The sequence below is a fragment of the Sycon ciliatum genome, chromosome 5 (genome assembly GCF_964019385.1).
Source record: "Sycon ciliatum chromosome 5, ocSycCili1.1, whole genome shotgun sequence".
In the NCBI taxonomy this organism is placed as follows: Eukaryota; Metazoa; Porifera; class Calcarea; order Leucosolenida; family Sycettidae; genus Sycon; species Sycon ciliatum.
In genome coordinates, this window is record NC_088647.1 from 36,239,591 (window position 1) to 36,259,913 (window position 20,323).

The 20,323-nt window shown below is 46.0% G+C and overlaps 1 protein-coding gene across 5 annotated transcripts in view; it reads left to right on the forward strand.

Moving 5' to 3' along the window:
* LOC135818527 (uncharacterized) overlaps positions 1 to 20,323 on the forward strand; it is an 84,541-nt gene that overhangs the window by 49,613 nt on the left and 14,605 nt on the right. For 3 of the 5 annotated variants that reach the window (XM_065331921.1, XM_065331922.1, XM_065331920.1), the window contains exons 3-5: positions 9,859 to 10,194; positions 13,611 to 15,796; positions 19,427 to 19,518. In XM_065331921.1, the coding sequence (XP_065187993.1) occupies positions 9,859 to 10,194; positions 13,611 to 15,796; positions 19,427 to 19,518 (2,614 nt within the window). The remainder of the gene's footprint in view (positions 1 to 9,858; positions 10,195 to 13,610; positions 15,797 to 19,426; positions 19,519 to 20,323) is intronic. The other 2 variants (XM_065331917.1, XM_065331918.1) reach the window with 1 other exon arrangement.

Here is a 20,323-nt window from a genome sequence, read left to right on the forward strand (position 1 = left end):
ATTATATGACATGTATGTCAAAATGCAGCTAAGGGGTCGTCCGTAATTTTCGAAAAATTAAAAAATCCGTCCTCGTGCAAAATTGTCTCTGATCCACCCACCCACCCCCCCATTTTTCCCATTAATTTTTTGATTTTTACCGATGCCGGCATACCCAGCTCGAAAAATAAGAACTCTTGACCCCATGTTTTCTGACTGCACCTGTGTCAAGTACTAGTAGCTAAGTACAGTGAGTAGTAGGTCTACCGACGTCACGGCCATGCACCGTCCTACAACTACATGAAAAGTCATGTATATCATAGTAGATACTGGTGTTTGTGACAATCGATCCTACACTACGTCTACAGTACAGTACAGTACAGTATACAGTCAGCTATAATCAGTGCAACAAGTGTATGAAAGTCACTGGAGCAAAAAAAAAAAAAAAAGTACGAAAAATCAAAAAATTAAATTCCGCCAGCACTCTTGACCACCCACCCCCTTTTTGCCTGGGGACGGATTTTTTAATTTTTCGAAAAATACGGACGACCCCTAAGAGATGTTTAACCCTTTACCGGCAAGTGCATTTTGTATATGAAATTCATAACATTGAGAAGGATGCCAATACCTCACAACAAGGGCACATTTTGTATGTGCAAGTTATGTTTTTTTGGAAGTCTGGTACAGTCAAATCTGTTGTAAGCGACCGCCCCTTGGTGCAAGAAAAAGCGGTCGCTTACGGCAGATGTATGGTAAATCAGGCATACCAGGTATATGCTTCCATGTACTCAAATCGACGAGAATAATGTGATTTTTAATATCATTTTATTGGATATTCAACGACGACCATACCCGTATAGTACGCGTATGCGACACGGCAGTAGATCGACACTGCCTGGACTTGAGAGCTACAACACAGCCTCAGTACAGGCCAGGCGCCAGTCGATCGCACTTGCAAGACAGCGCATTTTCACACTTTGCAATTGACAACGCGCTGGCAAGTACAGTTTCGCACCTTACTGAACCTGGTCGCGGTCGCTTACAGCAGATTTGAATGCAGCCACCGTGCATGAAATCGCGGTCGCTGGTCGCGCACAGCAGATGGTCGCTCTGGATAGATCAGTTTGTATGTGAAACCGTCGGTGCACGGAAAATCGGTCGCTAACGGTAGATGGTCGCCTACAGCAGAGGTCGCTAACGGCAGATTTGACTGTACTACTTCTTGACCATGGAAAAAAATATTTTCACATGCCACACACATACGCTGCTAAATTGGCACCTATACGTCTAAACACGGAAATTGTACATAGTGCAAATCGTCAGATTCCGACATTGACATGATACTGCCAAAACAAGTCGACTTCGGAGTGGAAACGAACGCCATAGCCATCACAGACTTCAGTGGCCGTGCCTCGCTCGCAATTGAGATCAGCATCGCCCCAAAATCGCTGTCCGATGGCTCCGTAAGGTCGTGCGCAAGTCGCGCTGCGCTGCCGTCACTCAGGTACGTAGAAAGTCGATGGCCTAAAATTCCGTCTTTGGGAGACTGTCGACACGGGGATCACTCTCGATGGCTTTCCCACCATAAGCACCATCAGATTCTTCCAGGTACATCACAACGACATCGTCTTCAGCGGCTGGAGCTCCCGATATTTGCATGACAATTTACTTGGTGTGCGCTCCGCTCCGCAATATGAAATTCGCTTGCATCGGCGCCTGGAACGAAGTATTTATCTATCTGTCGTCGGTCCCAGAGCGAAGGTCTGCTAGGTCCTCGTCGGAGAAGTCATCTGAGGACGAAAGGAACTCACTGCGCAAGAGGAAATGCATCTGACGACGTTTTGACGGAGGTAGACGGCATTGTCGGCGCGCGTGTATTTCCGTAAGTTTTCGATCGCGCAGTTCTTCTTTTCTTTTTCATTTCGTTCTCCCACTCTCACACACACATGCTCACAGTTAATTCTGCCGTCGTGAGTCCCATTCGGGATGGATACGAGAATAATAATAATAGTAAGTTCTCAATGAAATCAAATGAGACACGCGTAGATCTCTTCATTGCTGTCTGATGATCGCCATAGGTGTGAAACTCGGAGTCACAGCCAACCCAAGCTTCGTATTCTATTCCTTTTGTATGAAGCTCTGCACCCCGGTGCATTGAGCACTCTTTCGAGGACCACACCCAACTTTCCGTGTGTAGATCTCTTCAGCTACGGATAGGATCATACCTAGGCTGTGTGAGGGCCTTTTAAATCCCCGTGGGCTCATCCTTCCTGTTATACCAAGCATGATTTTAGTATGCATGTCCAATGCGTCGTTTACGACGCATTCAAGTATGGGGCTGCCGGTAAAGGGTTAAACTAAACTAAACTGATACTTTAGGAAATTAGAGGCCACATGCCACGTACTGCTCTTTTCTCTCCGAAACTCAACACTTGCAAACTTTGAAATTCTCCGTGAAGTCCAAATTTGAAATTGCAATTAATTTTTTGTATTTGCTCGCAGTGGACATAGTTTGATGCGCTCCCCATGATATCAAGCGAATGGCCGAGGGCCCTCTTGATTGGTGTGAGTTGCCAGTATGATGCAAGCCAGATATGGATTGATCGAAGAAGGATAGATTTACCATCACCGTGGATAAGAGTCATACTATAGCTCAGTTGGTTAGAGCATTGCTCGCGAATAGCAAGGTCCCTGGTTCGAGTCCCGGTGGTGTGACTGATGATTTTTTCTTTCTTTCATATCTGGCTTGCAAGTGTTGAGTTTCGGAGAGAAAAGAGCAGTACGTGGCATGTGGCCTCTAATTTCCTAAAACTTTGAAATTCTCCGTGAAGTCCAAATTTGAAATTGTAAATTGATACTTGGAACAATAAAGCAGCAGTAAGCAGTAAACACAGGTATACAATACAAGCGATGCAGATCAATGAGGCCGTTTGCTGAAAAGAAGATCAAGATACAGTTGCGCTCGGTGAAATCCGGCCCGAAGTGCAAAGCCGGCGCCGCGAAGCCAGCTCCCATTACATCACTGGCAATTTGTGTGTATGAAATCAACTGTACGCACCTCGTGTAAAAGTTCGGAGTGAACGTGTTGCATGCTAAAAACAGTTCAAAATTTCTTCCATTCACTTCACGAAGTACAGCTGAAGATCAAGAAGAGATAGAGAAGATGGACATGGCCATTCCCAATGTGTGGGCTCTTCTCAAGAAGAGAATAATTCCACATCGCTGCGAGAATGCTGACCAGCTGGTGCAGGCACTGCACCTGGAGTGGGACTCGTTGGCTCCTGACACCGCTTCTCCATACGTGGAGTCAATGCCACGTCGTGTTGAAGCCCTAATCGAAGCAGACGGTGGCCACACAAAATATTGAAGCCGTGCTGCTTTGTGTATGAAATAAACTGCTTCGAAACGATCTCCGTCTTCTTTACTTGTGCTGAACTGAAATGAATGTTACACTTGTCTTTGTTTGGCGCGGCTTTTTACACTTTGGTGTAAGCATGCATGCGTATGAGTACAGCACATGCACAGTTCATACGGCACACGTGCACACTAGCACTTGTACAACTTTGAGGGCGTCAAGAGCCGGATCAGTACTGGGCGCCAGTTATGCACTTCGGGCCGGATTTCACCGAGCGCAACTGTACTTCTGAAAAGACGCTGCGTCTTTAAGCATGGTCCTAAATGGGAAAACGGCAAGAATTAAAGAGATTTTTTTAAACGAATTTAAACTAGGAACGCAGTAAACACAGTTATACAATACAAGTGATGCAGATCAATGAGGGCGTTTGCTGAAAAGATAATCAAAATACTTCTGAAAAGACGCTGCGTCTTTTAGCATGGTCTGAAGGTGCTTAGCAAATGTAGAAGTGCGGTGCTGGGTGCGCCACTCCACAGGCAAAGAATTAAAGAACAGTGCAGCACGATTTGAAAAGGAATTGACACCGTCAGTCGTCCGGAATTTAGATATTGCAATAGCAGCATTAAAAGAGCTTCTTGTTGTCCTAGGGCCGGTTGAAACTAGAGGGAAAAGGTCCGTCAGATTTAGGAGAAGGAAAACGACATGATTAACAAGGATAAATTTAGCAATGCTACAAATAAGGTAATGTTCAAACGGATCAATCGACAATCTAGCTAACAGCGGCATGACGTCATCTTGTAGTTTCGAGCCACAAGCAGCGCGTACAGAACGACGATAAACGGACGAGAGTCGCTGTCGGTCCTTGGCGGATAGCTTCATTGCAAAGCAAGAGCAGCAGTATAGTAAGTCAGGCAGGATAACAGAGAGGATAAACTGCCGTGTTGCCTTCAAACTTAGTTGCCGGAAACACCGTCGAAGAGCGCCAACTTTTGTGCAAGTCTTCCTAACGACAAAGTCTATTTGACCAGACCAAGAAACATCACTGTCTACAATACGGAGGATTAGCAAGACGAAATCCGCGTTCGCGTTCGCAAACATTTTTCAGTTCGCGAGTTGGATTGCGAACTTTCGCATTTTTCGTTCGGAAAAGTAGTCGGAACACGAATCTCGGATTCGTGTCAGGGCAGTCGTAAATTTACCACGCTGTACTGTCTGTACACAATGTACGTCGTGTCAACGTCATGCATGCGCGATTTCTGTTTGCTAATCCTTCTCATAACGCGAATTCCGTCACTGAGTTCGACTTTCCTTGGAGAGCGAACGCGAATTTCGTCTTGCTTATCCTCCGTAATGACTCCCAGGATTCTCGTGCTAGACACTTGAGTCAGAGGCTGTTGGTTAAAACGATTGGAGTTGAGAGGGGTTGGGAAGACTTAGAAATCATCAAAGTTACAGTCTTTGTCGTATTAATGCGCAGCCCAAGCTCGTCTAGATCCACAGAAATTGCAGATAACGAATCAGTAACGGTAGCGACGGCCTCAGCTTGTGTACGTCTGCTGGCATACAACGTCATATCGTCAGCGAACATCGGGAGCTTGCAAGAAAAGGCCTCTGCTGTCAATGGGAGCTTCCGGACATAGATATTAAATAGAACTGGACCAAGAATGGTGCCCTGTGGCACGCCACTAGTGATTGCCACCAACAGAGATGTTCCAGTGTGGGTAACCACCGGCTGTTGTCTGTTACAAAGGTATGATCGGAACCAGGCCAGGGCCGCTCCTGAAATACCGACAGCTGCGAGAGCAAGAAGAAGCTGCTGATGCTTCACCATATCGAACGCTTTTTTTCAAATCAATACAGACAACCGCCGTATGCAGTCCAGCGCCGCGCGAGACAAGCCGGTCGTTCGTAACCTTGGTAAGAAGCTGTCCGGTAGAACGATGCTTCCGAAGGCCAAATTGGTCCACATGGAAAGGGCAACGATCATTAAAAACATGTGTATACGAGAAAACACAAGCCCCTCCAGGAGCTTGGCTAGGATAGTTGTTAAAGACACTGGGCGGTAGTTAGAAGAGCAGTCGCGGGGGCTTTGAGTTGATTTCAGAATCGGTGTAATGTTTGCAATTTTGAACAAGGATGGGAAGTGACCAGACGAGAGAGAAGTGTTGAATAAGATAGTGAGTGACAGAGCAATTACGTCTTTTGATATTTTAAGTAGACAAGGAAGAATGCCGTCGGGTCCAGGGGCTTTATTATTTTGGAGATCACCGATCCGAAGCTTCACCTCTGCTACTGTAACGGCTGAAAACGTAGTAAGGTCGTCGGATTTAGCAGGTCCCATTGGGAGCTTGTAATTCGCTTCCTTATCTGTGACAATCGAGTGAAAATAGTCGTTCAATCGCTCAGGTGGGATGGTAACCGTTTGCTTCATATTCAAAGCTTTCCAGAACTGCCGAGGCTCCCGTTCATACCGCTGGCACTGGTCTGAAAAGTATAGATTCTGTAGGTGTCGAAACAAGTTATTGCACTGGTTGCGCAGCCGCTTGAATTGTACAGATAGGCTCTCGTCTCGTAAGTTAGTAGCTTTGAGTTTCTTGAAGACCGAGTTGCGCTTTCTAATCAAGGCAAGGAGGGGCGTGGTCATGAACCGGTAATTTTTCCGACGGGACTTCCTGTGTTTCCTGGTTACGTACGGTGCGGTGATATCAAGCACAGCATTGACTTTCCCTGTCCACTCGTCCAACATCAGGTCTGGGGTACGGGATGTGAAGATATGAAGATCGGAGGACAGCAGCATATCACAGAAACGCTGAGCGTTGAAGTTCTGGTAGTCTCTGCGTGTTTGATGGGTAGTAGTATTGCTACGCGCATCCATCATGGGCACTGGGACGGAAGTAATGACGAGGCGATGGTCTGAAAACTCACAGTCCACGACAGAGGCTGACGGAACTCGATCAATGTTCGTGAGAATACAGTCAATGGATGTACGGGTAGAGCCTGTTATTCTTGTTGCTTCAGTTACTTTATTGGCCAGTCTGCACGGAAGTAGCAACGTGTCTTTGAGATGGTGGAACGCACTGGACGTCTGACGCAGAAAGTCCACATTTATGTCACCTAACAACACAATATTCTCACCGTCCTGACTCCAGCTGCTCGGTGGATGTAGCAAGCCGATTCCAAAACTCTATCGGCTTGGATGGGGGACGGTATATGCAACCAAACAAGGTACTATCTTTGCCTGTGCCAGCTCTAAGCCACATCAACTCTAGACTGGAGTGTGAGTGGTCCAAGATGTGCTTAACCTTAACATGTTCCTTTACGAAGATGCAGATGCCGCCTCATTTACGGCATGGAGTGCAGGAGGATAGGCAAGTGCATCCATCAACGCACGGCCTGTCTCGACGTAAGAGAATTGTGCCTGGTACAGAAACCTCAGTGTCCAAGATGCTTGAGTCAAGCTACGTTTCTGTAACCGCCAGCAAGTCTAGGCAGTGCTCATCTATTAGCTTAGTTATAACATGTGTGTTATGTCGTAGGCTGCAAATGTTTATGTGGCCAACATTTAGTCGGTTGGATGGATGAATTGTAGAGTAGAATGCTGGGGTTGGAGGATTTGGAGACGAAGGGGTGAACACAGGAGCATGCGGGTTTAGGGGCTGTGAATACCGGTATGTGGTGTGTGGCATTATGTGAGTGCTGGAGCTGTGCCGTCAGCACCAAAGCGCCATTCACGAACTGCAAAACCGAGCGAGTCCGGCCAAAATGCTTTGTCCTGTACGGTGGTGGCGTCCGACGCCAACACTGTGACCCTGGCAAACCCAGTTCGGAAGCGCTCCGAGGTGTATACAACACTCTGCACAATGTGTACATCCTGTGCCTGACAATGCTCTGCAATTGATTTGGCATCACATTCGGGGTCCACATTGCCAACGTAGAACATCTTGACTCTTGGCTTACCCGTCAGGGCACATCGGGTGTGCTCTTTGGAAGCTTGGGTGCCAGCCAGCGAGACGATTCCTGTCGCCTGTACGGCTTGGGAGGCTGGCGTTGTGGCCTTTGGGCAGGTGGGGCAGCTGCAGGGGCAGCATTTTTGGGCTGCAATGCTGGTTGTAGGTGCAAAGTTTCTGCATACGTGGGTCGAGGTTGTGGGGTCGAGGATACAGTTTTAGTAAAGCTTGGTTCACTGGGGTCATTGTTCAAAGTTTGAATCACCGTGTCGTACCTCTCAACTTTGGCATGCAGGTCGTTCCTAAGTTCCCGTACTTCAGTCTTCAGGCACAACACCTCTCTGGCAGAGTCGTTGAATTTAGCTTCTATTTCTCTCATGGTGTGTAACTCAGTCTTCAATTCTCGGACGACATCAGTGAGTTCAGACAGAGCTGAGCACAGGCTGGCAACAACACACTCATTAGCAGCCAGGGGGCTCGTGCTAGTAGGTTCACTTACTTCTTTTTCCTCATCCAGCGATATTCTGAGCAGGGCAACAAGATCGGGTCTGGTTTCTTTTCGTGGGATTTCCGGAGGATGAAAGCAAAAAATTGAAACCCAAAAAAATGAGGAAGACAGATCGGAGAAGACAGAAAGACGAAAGAAATGAATGTGAATCAGCATAAAAGGGCGAGAATAAAACACAACTTTTTACACTTGTTACCTCGCTCCCTATATTACCTTTTACGACCTAAAAACGGAACTAGGAAAGGGGTATTCGACTTACAATCGGGGCTTAACTGCCCTTAAACCGGGAAAGTGAGGTTCCAAGTAGGGGGCTTCGACTTATTATAGGGATCGACTTAAAAACGGGAAAAACGGTATCCTCTGCGCTTGGGGCGCACAGTGCTGGGGCGTACAGTTTTCAAATTTCCTTTTTACTAAATCTACACACTATCATGTACTCTCTCCTCTCACCCAAGCCATCCTGCATAAACGAAGCTGTGGACGCAGCATACTGCTGCTACACTTCAAGGCGGGAATGCGTACGGTATAATAATACTTGAAGTAAAAGATATAATACATGTACTCATATTATTTTAAAACGAAGGTAAGTTATGGGTCGCAAATATCCACGCAAACACACATCCAGTCATAATAAGGCACTTGTCATAAGTATCCGAACGTTTTCGGTCCCTTCTCATCAAGGATTATACAGGGAATGGCTCAAGCTGGAAAGACTAAAACTTATATAGCGTAAAGATAATTAGATAACAACACTCGTGACAAGGTGGAAAATTATCAAGTTTAGCACGACACAAAACTCGAAGGAAGATAATAATAGTGACAACAACATAGTGAGAAGCTGTGTTAGAAGCTTTGTATATCCGTAAGTTAGATCCTGAACTTTGCGTACAGAAAGAAAATGTGTTGTCGCTACAATTGTTTGGTGTTACTCCTCGTCGAGGTGGTAACAATGTAACTTAATTTGCTCACTATGTTGTTGTCACTATTATTATCTTCCTTCGAGTTTTGTGTCGTGCTAAACTTGATAATTTTCCACCTTGTCACGAGTGTTGTTATCTAATTATCTTTACGCTATATAAGTTTTAGTCTTTCCAGCTTGAGCCATTCCCTGTATAATCCTTGATGAGAAGGGACCGAAAACGTTCGGATACTTATGACAAGTGCCTTATTATGACTGGATGTGTGTTTGCGTGGATATTTGCGACCCATAACTTACCTTCGTTTTAAAGTATTATCCGCCTCCGACCTCTTTTAAAAAACTCATATTATTATTATTATTATTATTTTGCTTGTTCGCGTTGGCATCAACCTGCATAAAGCAGGTATATAGCCTTCGCTTAAGCTGCCATAAAAAAGAAAGCTCATCCTAAGCGAGAGGGCTAGAGGAAAAGATAACGATAAGGAGATACAGAATACAAAGAAATCCAATGAGTTAGGGGTCGTCCGTATTTTTCGAAAAATTAAAAAATCCGTCCTAAGGCAGAAAGGGGGTGGGTGGTCAAGAGCGCTGGCGGAATTTAATTGTTTGATTTTTCGTACTTTTTTTTTTCGTCAGTGACTCATACACTCGTTGCACTGACTCGTAGTGCACTGTAGACGTAGTAGTGTAGGATCGCAAACACCAGTATGATATACCGGTACATGACTTTTTGTGGTTGTAGGACGTGCATGGCCTTCGGTATACCTCTTACTCACTTTACTTAGCTACTAGTACTTGACATACATGTACATGTACATGTACATGTAGGTGCAATCAGTGAACATGGGGTCAAGAGTTCTTATTTTCGAGCTGGGCATCGGTAAAAATAAAAAAAATTAATGGGGAAAAGGGGGGGGGGGGCAGAGACAATTTTGCACGAGGACGGATTTTTTAATTTTTCGATAATTACGGACGATCCCTTACTACCTTGATATTTTTGAGTTGAATGATAAGTTTTCCGAGCATTACTGTTGGAACACGTCCATTTTCTTGCACTTCCCCAGTAATGCCATACACACTCGCTGACAGCATTACTTATGCTTGTGTTCTATTTTGCATGTGTGCGCATGGTTCTGTGGGTGCATCACAGACCAATACCTGTTCATCCCCACGGGAGTGTGGGCTGATCCACAAGTGGAGCTGGTCCTGCGTGACGTCAGGGACAGGATGTATAACGACTGTGACATACTGAGACGTGACTGCATGTCCAAGCAACTGATCTCCAGGAGCGAGAGTGTCACTCTACGGTCTATAACGAATCCTCAAATTCAACTGGAGCATCTCATCTCCATGCTGGCAGCTGGCAGTGGACAGTCATTTCAGATTTTTGTGGAAATCCTCAAGGAACATATTGTGGTAGGCCAAGAGGATATTTACAAGAGGTTGAAGGATGCATCATCCCAACATGTGGGCACCAGCACATACGGTAAGCCATACATTTGTAAGATCTATTTAAACAAACTCCCTATTTGGTCAAGCCAAACGGGTTCATTGAAGATCATCGTCCACCTGCCCCACATCTGAGGGCTGTCCGGTCAATTTTTTTCTGTGCACCACTGAGTATTGCCAGAGTTAGGCAGTGCTCCTGAATGGAGCTCACACTTCCTACAGAAATCGCGGCTATCGCATCGATCTGAAAAACTTGAATTTCGCACAAGCATCTGCATGCCACCCTCACTCAAGGAGCAACCAGTTTGGGGAATAGGAGGGTTTGTCAATTGCTTTGCCATGCTCCGAGTGAGTGACAGCTTAGAGCTGTGTGAATATGTACGTATGGCAGCTGGGCAAGGCCCTGCTTCGGAGGCTGAGCGAGCCGTATTGTGAGGCTGAGTGAGCCAAGGCTGTGTGAGTCGTCCGAGTGTGAGGGGCTGAATGAGCCGTATGAGAAGCCTGGTAAGCAAGGCTGTCTCCCCTCCATATAATTATTTGTGTCAGAGTTTACCTTTTAAAAGGCCTACCATAATAACGCACATATAAGCAAATGTGCTTTAAACATACGTATACAATTCAAAACAAAACAGAGCAGAGCCGAAGTTACTAATCGGAGTTACGAATGCGTTGGTACCGATTGATCCATCAATCGACAAAGGGGACTAATCCGTTAATATAGAAAGTAAAAAAGGGTTTGCCGACGGGAGGGGGGTGTGAAGGGGGGTTTGTATACTAAATCGGCGGACGAAACTGTTTTGTTCTTTGTGGATGGAACTACAGACCACTTCGCCAAGCACGGACGGTCTCACATTCAGACCGTATGTCCGCACCTTTAAAGCCATGGAGGTATATTCGATTATAAAGCCAATCTCAGTTATAAAGCCATGGACTTCATAAATGAAATGACATTTGAAGTAGGTTTTGTAAAAATGAAGGAATACGTACTATACTACCATACTTACAGCCCAGCAGGAAGCGCGAACAAGCGGGTTTAGATTGAAATTTCTGTGTGGATTTTGACTTTTATGGCATGGCGTAGTAGGTGGGTCGTTTTATATCTAAAATAGCTAGGAAAGCAGTGGTGGTTCGAATATAAGGCCATGGCTTTAAAGGCGCTGACATACGGTACACTCATACCTCGGTTATCCGGACCCCGAAGTTACGGGCACTTCGGTCTACCGGGCACTATTTGGGCGAGTTTCAGGGGAAATATTACTACTCTTTTGTCACTTTTCGTAGAAATATTGACGTCATATGCCATATCGATGGCCTTTTCCCCATCAAGATGTATATGATTCGGAGTTACGGACATTTCAAAGTTACGGGCAGTGCAAGGTCCCGGACTGCCCCGATAACCGAGGTATGAGTGTATATGGTTATGCAGTGCAAACCTCTAACTAAGGACCACCTGTCACTAAAGACCGCTTTCTCAGGTCCCAAGGGGCGGTTGTTAGTCACAGGTTTTACTATATACTGTTTGTTTGGAGAACGCTGTAAGCATTGCTCGGTCTCAGGACTCGTACTAAAACCCAATGGTCTCTTTGCTGCAACAATCCAAACCTTTCCTTCTGCGCCGCAATTCCGGGCATGACACGTCTCCGGGCTGAACAATCACTCATGCCTCGCACTTTGGTGCAGTTGAAGAGATTTTCTCTCCTCAAAAAGGTAAAAATTTGGTACGTGTGCTGGCACACAGTGATGCGTGAATGGCTATGTTGGACGAACTCGCAGAATATTTTTACAGTATTGCATCAAAATACAGTAAAACCTGCCTTAAGCGACCACCCCACTGTGCAAGCAAAAGCGGTCAATAAAGCCAGGTGGTCTTTAGAACCAGGTCCAACAATATCTGTGGAGAACTGTCTGTGCATGGAAACACGGTGGTTAAGAGCAGGTGGTCGCTAAACCCAGAGGTCGCTTACACCAGCTAGGTTTACTGTATTAGGAATTATCCTGTCCGTTCCCAAGGGAACTCACAATGGCCGCTAACATCCCGTAAATCCAGGGGCAATTAAGCATTGCATCAAGAGAATCATGATGGAGCAGGCATCGCTCTGCAGCTGGATCACATAACTATGTCTACAGGAACAAAGTAGAGTTGCCGTTGACTTGCTAAAGTGCTCAATCCACAAGCTCACGATAGCGGAAGACCCCTAGCTTGTTACATTGTTACTCAGAGTTTTTGGCAGTGAGAAAGTACTAGACTTAATACAAGTGTGTGTGTGTGTGTGTGTGTGTGTATGTGTGTGTGTGTGTGTGTGTGTGTGTGTGTGTGTGTGTGTGTGTGTGTGTGTGTGTGTGTGTGTGTGTGTGTGTGTGAGCGTGTGTGTGTGTGAGCGTGTGTATGTGAGCGTGAGTGTGTGAGCGTGGGTGTGTGAGCGTGGGTGTGTGAACGCGGCAAAGTAAGTTAGTAGAACTCGTCATGCGTGAGTGTGTTTCCACGCACTTTTACACCTATGACACTGATCTTTTTACACTAATCTGGGAGCAGGACGTGCACATCTCCAGTCTCCAGTGGAAACATTTATGCGCTGAGCGTCTCCTGCATTAATTTGGTGGTAGATTTCGTGTATCTAAGTCTATTTGCGTTCTATTCGCCAAATAAAATCCAAGCAATACAACCTATCCGTGAAAATGCTGTTTGCATATGCGAATTCATATTTTTATCCTCCTATAAAAAGGCCAGGTCCGTCCCTTGTACATCAATTTGACAGAGTGTGACTTGCGGAAACGTCATATTTTACAGCACTCAATAACTTACTACTACATTTTTCAGTACATAGCTTGGCGCTTTTGACTGAGAATTTGAATGATTAGCACCTGAATCTTAGTATTGGTTGACAAGCCAACCTTTCTATAATATGCCTTTCAAGCGGCACTGAAATTCCTAAGATGTTTCTCTGTGGTTCTCATGGATGTCATTACCTTCGGGATGCAGCAATGCCGGGCATTGGTTGGAAACAGCTGACTTATTGTACGTTGCAGTCTCCTCGGACCCAAACCAGCCGATTCAGTGCTCAGAGAACTGCAGGCTCAGAACTGAAGAACTGCAGGCTCAGATATATATATTACATATATCCCAAAATTTCCCTGCAAAGGAGTTTCACTCTGCTGTTGAATGAGGGTTTTTACTTGTGCGGGCCTGATTGTGTAAGCAGTCACGTCTACTCTATAAGTACTAATTTTCGTTCACGAAATCTTTCGTTATATCACTCCACCGGCAGGCTTGTTACGTACTAAATTTCGTTTATGGTCGAGGTCTGTCACCCCTAACGTTCTGAAAAAAAACTTTAGTTTGGTACAAACCTTAGTTATTTCGTGCCCCCTAACGAATAGAGCGAAAGGTAATTCCAAACAAACATTTGTACTTATACAGTATTCTGTTTCTTCTGTTGTTTTTGTTGCAAACAGATGGAGTCACTCCAGAACACCTTCTTAAACTGGAAAGAGCAAAAAGAGATCTTGCAAGGCGTGGTCACACAACAAGCGTCCGCTTCTTGCACATTGCAATTCTTGGAGCTGCACGTTGTGGAAAGTCAAGCTTGCTGAAGACCATACTGGGTGAAGAGCATGACGCTTGTGAGAAGAGCACGCTTGGAATGAAAACTTCCTTCGCCGTCAGAGCAATTGAAAATGGCCAATTCATAGAATGCAGTGATGTTATTGAAGCGCTGGGGCTGCTGTACGTAGCAACCATATTGAAGGACAAACAAAGCGACTCAGATCGCTCTACTCCTCCACACGGTGATGCCGCGGCAAGGTCACAAGAAGTTACGTTTGGCGGAGCTGCACCATTTCGTCCTAGAAATCCTTCACGGCAAAACCTCACCAGTGAGACTTCAGTAGGAGAAGAAGACCCAGTGCAACGTGCAATAGAAGACATTCGTTCTGCTGACATGGTGAAGCACATCGAGGAAGCTACTGCCAAACCTGACTTCACCGTGATCACATTCCAAGACCTCGCTGGTCAGCAGATCTACCAGTCTGTACAGCCACTGCTCATAATGAAGAACACCGCATTCATAGTGGCTTACAATGCATCAAAGCTGTTGGAGGCGGAGATGGATGAGGGAGAGCTTGAAGAAACGCGGATTGCTGAAACACAAGTCCTCCGTGCGACTTTGCCAAGTGATGCTACCCGCATTGATCAAGTATTCTCATGGCTCGACATGCCACTCTTCCATAGCAAATCTGATCACACGGACAAGAATGCAGGAGATGTGTTCATGGTCGGTTGTCATGGAGACCACTATGACGAAAAGAAGGTCAAGGAAACCCTGCCAGATCCGACAGAGTTGCTTCACAAAAAGATCAAGGAATCGCGGTACAAGCGACTTGTATCGAATCAAGAGTCACACTTCCTAGTCGACAACACCAAGTCCAAGTCAGGTGACGATGATGGTGCGAAGGCCCTGAAGAAGGCCATAGCTGATCGCTGTGAAGCCAGCAGGCTCGACATTCCTGTGACATGGCTGCGCTTTTGTATGGCCATTGAGCTGTTGAAGACAACCATCCAGGTACCATGGCTGGACTTCAAAAGGGTTCAAGGCATTGCTGAAGACCTGGATGCCATCGAGAGAGACGATGATGAAGGGATGAAGAAACTGCTGAAGTATGGCCACGAGTCCGGTCATTTGGCATACTTCCCCACTCATGAACTCAAACACCTCGTTATTCTGGACAAGCAATTTGTCCTGGATTGTGTGACTGCCCTGGCACACGTCAACTTGGAGGAAAGCTGCGATGCCGTGTCGCCGTTGTCTGAGGACGATGAACAACGCTATGGCGAGGGCTTCATATCTGAAGCTTTGGCCAGGTTTGCCTTCAACCAATTTGCCAAAAAACTCGCGGCAGAGAAGACAGCAAAGTGGAAACTGCTTCAGAACCATCGAGATGAATGGGACAATGCATTCCATATCCTTCAAGAGCTGTCAGTCCTAGTTATCACTCAGCGCACTGTTGGCAATGGACAAAAGAAGAAAGAGTTCATCATGCCAGCAGTAGTACCCAAGGAAGCACTAGAAGAAGACATATCTGCAATTCTGTCACCGCCAGCATACGTATGTCTTGAGATGACAGGGGAAGAAGGACAACAAATCCCGTTTCCTGTCTTTCTGTACTGGCAATGCGCGGTTGAGATGCTGAAGGAGTCGCCACGCCCCGACAATTGTAGTGTATCTTTCAATGGAGTGCGGGTATACTGGATCAAGGATGGTGGGCAGTGGTTACGGCTTAGCTATGCCCGGTTCGGTCTAAGAGTTTGTCTGGAGCGGAGCTCAGAAGCACAGGATTGTGCCAGCACAGGCCAGACAGCGCTAGCACTGCTCAAGTCAACTGTTGAGAATGTGCTAAGTGAATGGTCGGGAAAGGGCGAGCTGCAGGCAAGCGTTGTGAAGGTTCTTCCATGCCCACCAAACTGTAAGCGTCCTTCTGGCGTGAAATGCTTGGAGCATGGGAGAAAGTCCTGCAACAACAGCTGCCCACATGCTCTCCGCGACGTGACTGTGGATTTAGCTCCTGTTTGCCGTCTTCCTTACCGTCTTCCAGTGACGCGGGTGATAGACGAAGCAGCAAAGTTTTGGCTCGGTCTTGAGCAGGTATGTGTTTATATCGGTTTGCTTGTGTGTTTGTCACTATCTGTGTGTATGTGTGCGTGTTCACGCGTGCAAGCATGTGTGTGTGTGTGTGTGTGTGTGTGTGTGTGTGTGTGTGTGTGGATGCGAATGTGGTGCATGTGTGTGTGCATGTGAGCGTTCGTGCATGGTGCATACATGCGTACGTGTGTGCGGGCATGGTGTATGGTGCATGGTGCAAGCATGTGTGTGTGTGTGTGTGTGTGTGTGTGCAAGCGAATGTGGTGGATGTGTGTGTGTGCATGCTAGCGTCCGTGCATGGTACATACATGTGTACGTGTGTGCGTGCATGGTGCATGCATGTGTACGTGTGTGCATGTGTAATGCATGCTTAATTTCAGGATCTATATTTTCTATTCAATGTATAAAAACCGTATTTTCCGGAGTATAAGCCGCACCCAGATCTTTTTGGTCACGAAATATCGACATCTTATCTGTATTCGGTCTATAAGCCGGATCCCTCATTTGCTGCGTAAACAGTTCTTTTCATTGCTGACGACTTAGGGTTTTTTCGCCATCGGCAAACCCTGCGTTCATCAATGTGGAATTTACGGCCAGCAGCACGATAGCCTAAGTAGCCTTTGGTACTTACTGTAAAGTCGCGGATAAAAGCCGGGCTTATAAGCATATAAGCCGCTTTCTGCATCAGGCTTTAATACAAACCAGGCTTGTATGCAAGCCATGCTTATATGCACCACTAATGTTTTTGCCAGGCTTGTATGCACATAGAAGCCAGGCTTCTGCGCGCGACACGCGTAGATCTACCACTGACTACCGGTACGGCGGCAGTTTTACTATGCACCGTACATAGCGCATGCACTCTTGACCTACCCGATCCGCGCTTGCATAGAAGCCAGGCTTCTACGCGCGACATGCTTATATGCATTTGACCCGTTAGATTTTCAGGCTTCTATCCGGGATGTGCTTGTATAGCTTGTATGCAAACCCGGCTTTTATCCGCAATTTTTACGGTATGCTAAGATATCCATGTAGTTTAAGATACTCTGTACTCTCCATTTTGTATTTCCCGCTTCTTTGCCAAAGTGATTATTTAGAACCCATCAGGGATAGAAGAGCGCATGCTCCAGTGTCATGTAACTCCGTCCTATCATAATGTTTAACCAGAGTAGCTAACACTTGGCTAAAAAGTCCTTTCCCGAGGCACCCTCATGGGACAGGTTTTATAGCTTTATGATAGGACGGAGTTATAATGACACAGGAATGAATAGTACGAATAAGAAAAGAATGAAGGCAAGGACCACTGGAGCATGCGCTCTTCTATCCAAGATGGGTTCGGAATAATCATTTTGGCAAAGAAGTGGGAAATACAAAATGGAGAGTACCGTTTTCCCCCGAATATAAGTCGCACCTTTTTACACTTAAATTCAGGGTAAAAAAAGTGGTGCGACTTACAATCGAGCATGACTTACTACTGAAGTGAATATATCCCAACGATATTGCTCAAACCGAAAAATGGGGGTGCGACTTATAATCTAGTGCAGCCTGTAATCGGGGAATTACGGTACGAAGTATCTTATACTGCATGGATGTCTTAGCAAAAGTCTTATCCTAAGTACACCCATTACACCTACTTGCTTGGCAGATTCAGTGACTTTCAGCTTGAAGAGAGTCTCATAGCCGCTACTTTTCGACACTGCCATGATTCAGCTTTGAACGGCGGGTGCAACTGAAAAGGAACGACCTTGAGCAAGAGAAAAAGTGACTTGTATCAAAATGTCCTGTCATTGATCCAATGTGCGATATCCATACGCATGCGCCCGGTTGTGTCGCCATATATGGTCGTCTCAGTGCACTGTTGTTTTTGAGAACTTGTGCATGTTTTTTTTTAAATAAAATAAATTAATAAAAATAAATTAAGTTAATGAAAAATATTTCCAGTTACGCAACCTACCGCAGGCTACTTTGTGCACAGTCCGGTTGACCATCCAACATGTAGGCCATGGGGAAAGTATGTTCGGCTCTCGAGTACGTTCGCGTCAATGTTTGGCGGCACACCAGAAGCTGTATTTTTATTTCTGTACAGTATGTAAGGATAGGTTGTAAAAAAAAAATTAAATAAAAAAGCCTAGGTTGTAGCGTGTGCAGAACAGAACGCCACATCACTGTGACTGTGAACTTCAATCAGATCATATGCAATCACCGCACTGCTTACCACTGTACGCATGTCTCCCATTGAGGAGTGAAGCCTAGCCTAGTGTAGCCTAGTGTAGCCTAGCCTAGTGTAGCCTAGCCTAGCCTAGCCTAGCCTAGCCTAGCCTAGCCTAGCCTAGCCTAGCCTAAGTTAGCCTAGCCTAGTGTAGCCTAGCCTAGCGTAGCCTAGCCTAGTGTAGCCTAGCCTAGCCTAGCCTAACTAAGTTAGCCTAGTGTAGCCTAGCCTAGCCTAGCCTAGTGTAGCCTAGTGTAGCCTAGTGTGGCTGCGCGAAACACGACTCCAATGTGTACTGTGTTCTGTCATGTCTACTGCATGCAGTCCGAGGCTGCAGTCTAGCTGTGTGTAGCAGGATCCGGGAATGAAACATCAACCGGTCGATGTTGCATTGAGAAACTTTTCTCCGTGTGATATAAAAATCCACCCGCTCTCACTGATTTTCACACGCTGATGCCCAGGAACCAACTGTAATTGTTATCATGGCCTTAACCTTAAATTAAATGAGTGTTTAAAGCTCGATGTATACTCCAGAAAATACAGTCCCTGTTGAACAATGAGCTACTTCTGGCTAGGTTAATTCTTGTGTAATTAATGGTGCTGGTGAAGCCTTTATCAGTATCAGATCCACTCAACTCTGATTTAGCCACCTGGTCTGCACAGGTTGCACACACTACAGCGCATTCATCCGAAATACTAGTAGGCACCAGCTTGCTACTGCTCAGCTGCTGAGAAACCTGCTCAACGTCACGCTGTGGCTTGTGTTGCGTCACATGCCTTCCTCCCTCTCTCATAACAGCCACCTTCACTTCCCTTCACTTCCTCTCCTCAGGAGACTCCCTTTGATAGGCATTCATTTGCCTCTGGAGAATCCTTAAAAATATAATAATAAAATATAATAATCAATTTACACCTCACTCCATATACACCCACAGTCTTAGACATGCCCCCCTTAGTGGTGTATATATCTCCATATACACCACTAAGGGAAATTAGCAGTAGTTATCAGCGAGGGACAAGCCATTTAGTTGGCCACACAGGGTGAATATGGAGAGGTACAATTATAATTATTATAACAAAGGGACCTCGTGTATATCGAGATACACACTCGCACCAGTTATAAAAACCTCGGATTCGCCTCTGTTTTTATACTGGTGTATATATCTCTATATACACGAGGTCCCCTGTTATAATCTATACATACATGCATAGAGTGACATTGTTCAGGGGTCAGCCAGGGCTGAGCGCAACTTGCGTGGTCTCTGGCTGGTCTCGTGGTGCGACTACTGGCTGAGAAAACTCTGTTTTCACTTTGGCTCGGGTGGGTGTGCATTTTCTGCTGCAAGCATGCAAAGTATTGCAAACACGTCATGCGACAAACACATCATATGACAATCCCTGCTGGTTTGGCTCTGTTCTGAATGCAGGGTGAGGGAGACTTGATTCTGAGGACGCAAGCGGCAAAGTTGCCTTCGTCTGGCTCCGGTGGCGACGGACTCGGTGATGTCGGTGAAGTCGGGTAAGCAACACATGCACCGTATGGCATCCATGACAACGTACTTCCTATTCCAGATCCATGGTATTCTAAATGCCAGCGCAGTGCGCATGCACTCCGTTGTAGTTTAGAAGCAGCGCCATACACAAAAATATGTATGTGCCCCCTACACCCCCTACACCCCCCCCCCCCCCCCCATTTGGCTAGAACCCTGAGTCAGAGTACTGGTTTTGTGTCTGGATAACTGAGGCAGCATCCTGGGTCAATTGAGACCATGGGCAGTACTGCTGCTGTACATGTATGTGAGGAAAAAAGAGAAAAAAAAGAAACGGGAGAAGAAAGCCAACCTCATCCCCATACTGGGCCATAGCCAATGTCACCTTCTAATCGACGTGGTGGTTAGTGTAACGTTACAATAATTATTAAATTAATTCTTTCACCGCTGGTAGTGCGTTCCAGAAATTGACCGTGGTTGGTCCCCTAGGGGAGGGAAAACACCCAAGTGCCATCAGTATGTAATGTGGCACGTGTTGTGAGCTGCCTTTAGAGTTTGGAGTGAAGGCTTGACAGCGCCTTCTAGCCTTCGGTCTGGTCCCATAGCTCCGATGGCTGAGAGCATTGCTCATGACAAGCAAGGGACCGGGTTCGTGTCTTGATGGGGTTGGCATTTGTTCTCTTTTCAGGCAGTTCACTTCCCCGACTGATTCTTTGAATTTTGAAGCTCTCCCAATCCTTTAAAAATATTTTTTATTAATTTTTTACATTCATTTGGGTTACTGATCGAATGATGCCAACTGTTCTGGGCAGTGTTTCTTCCTCAAAGACTCTG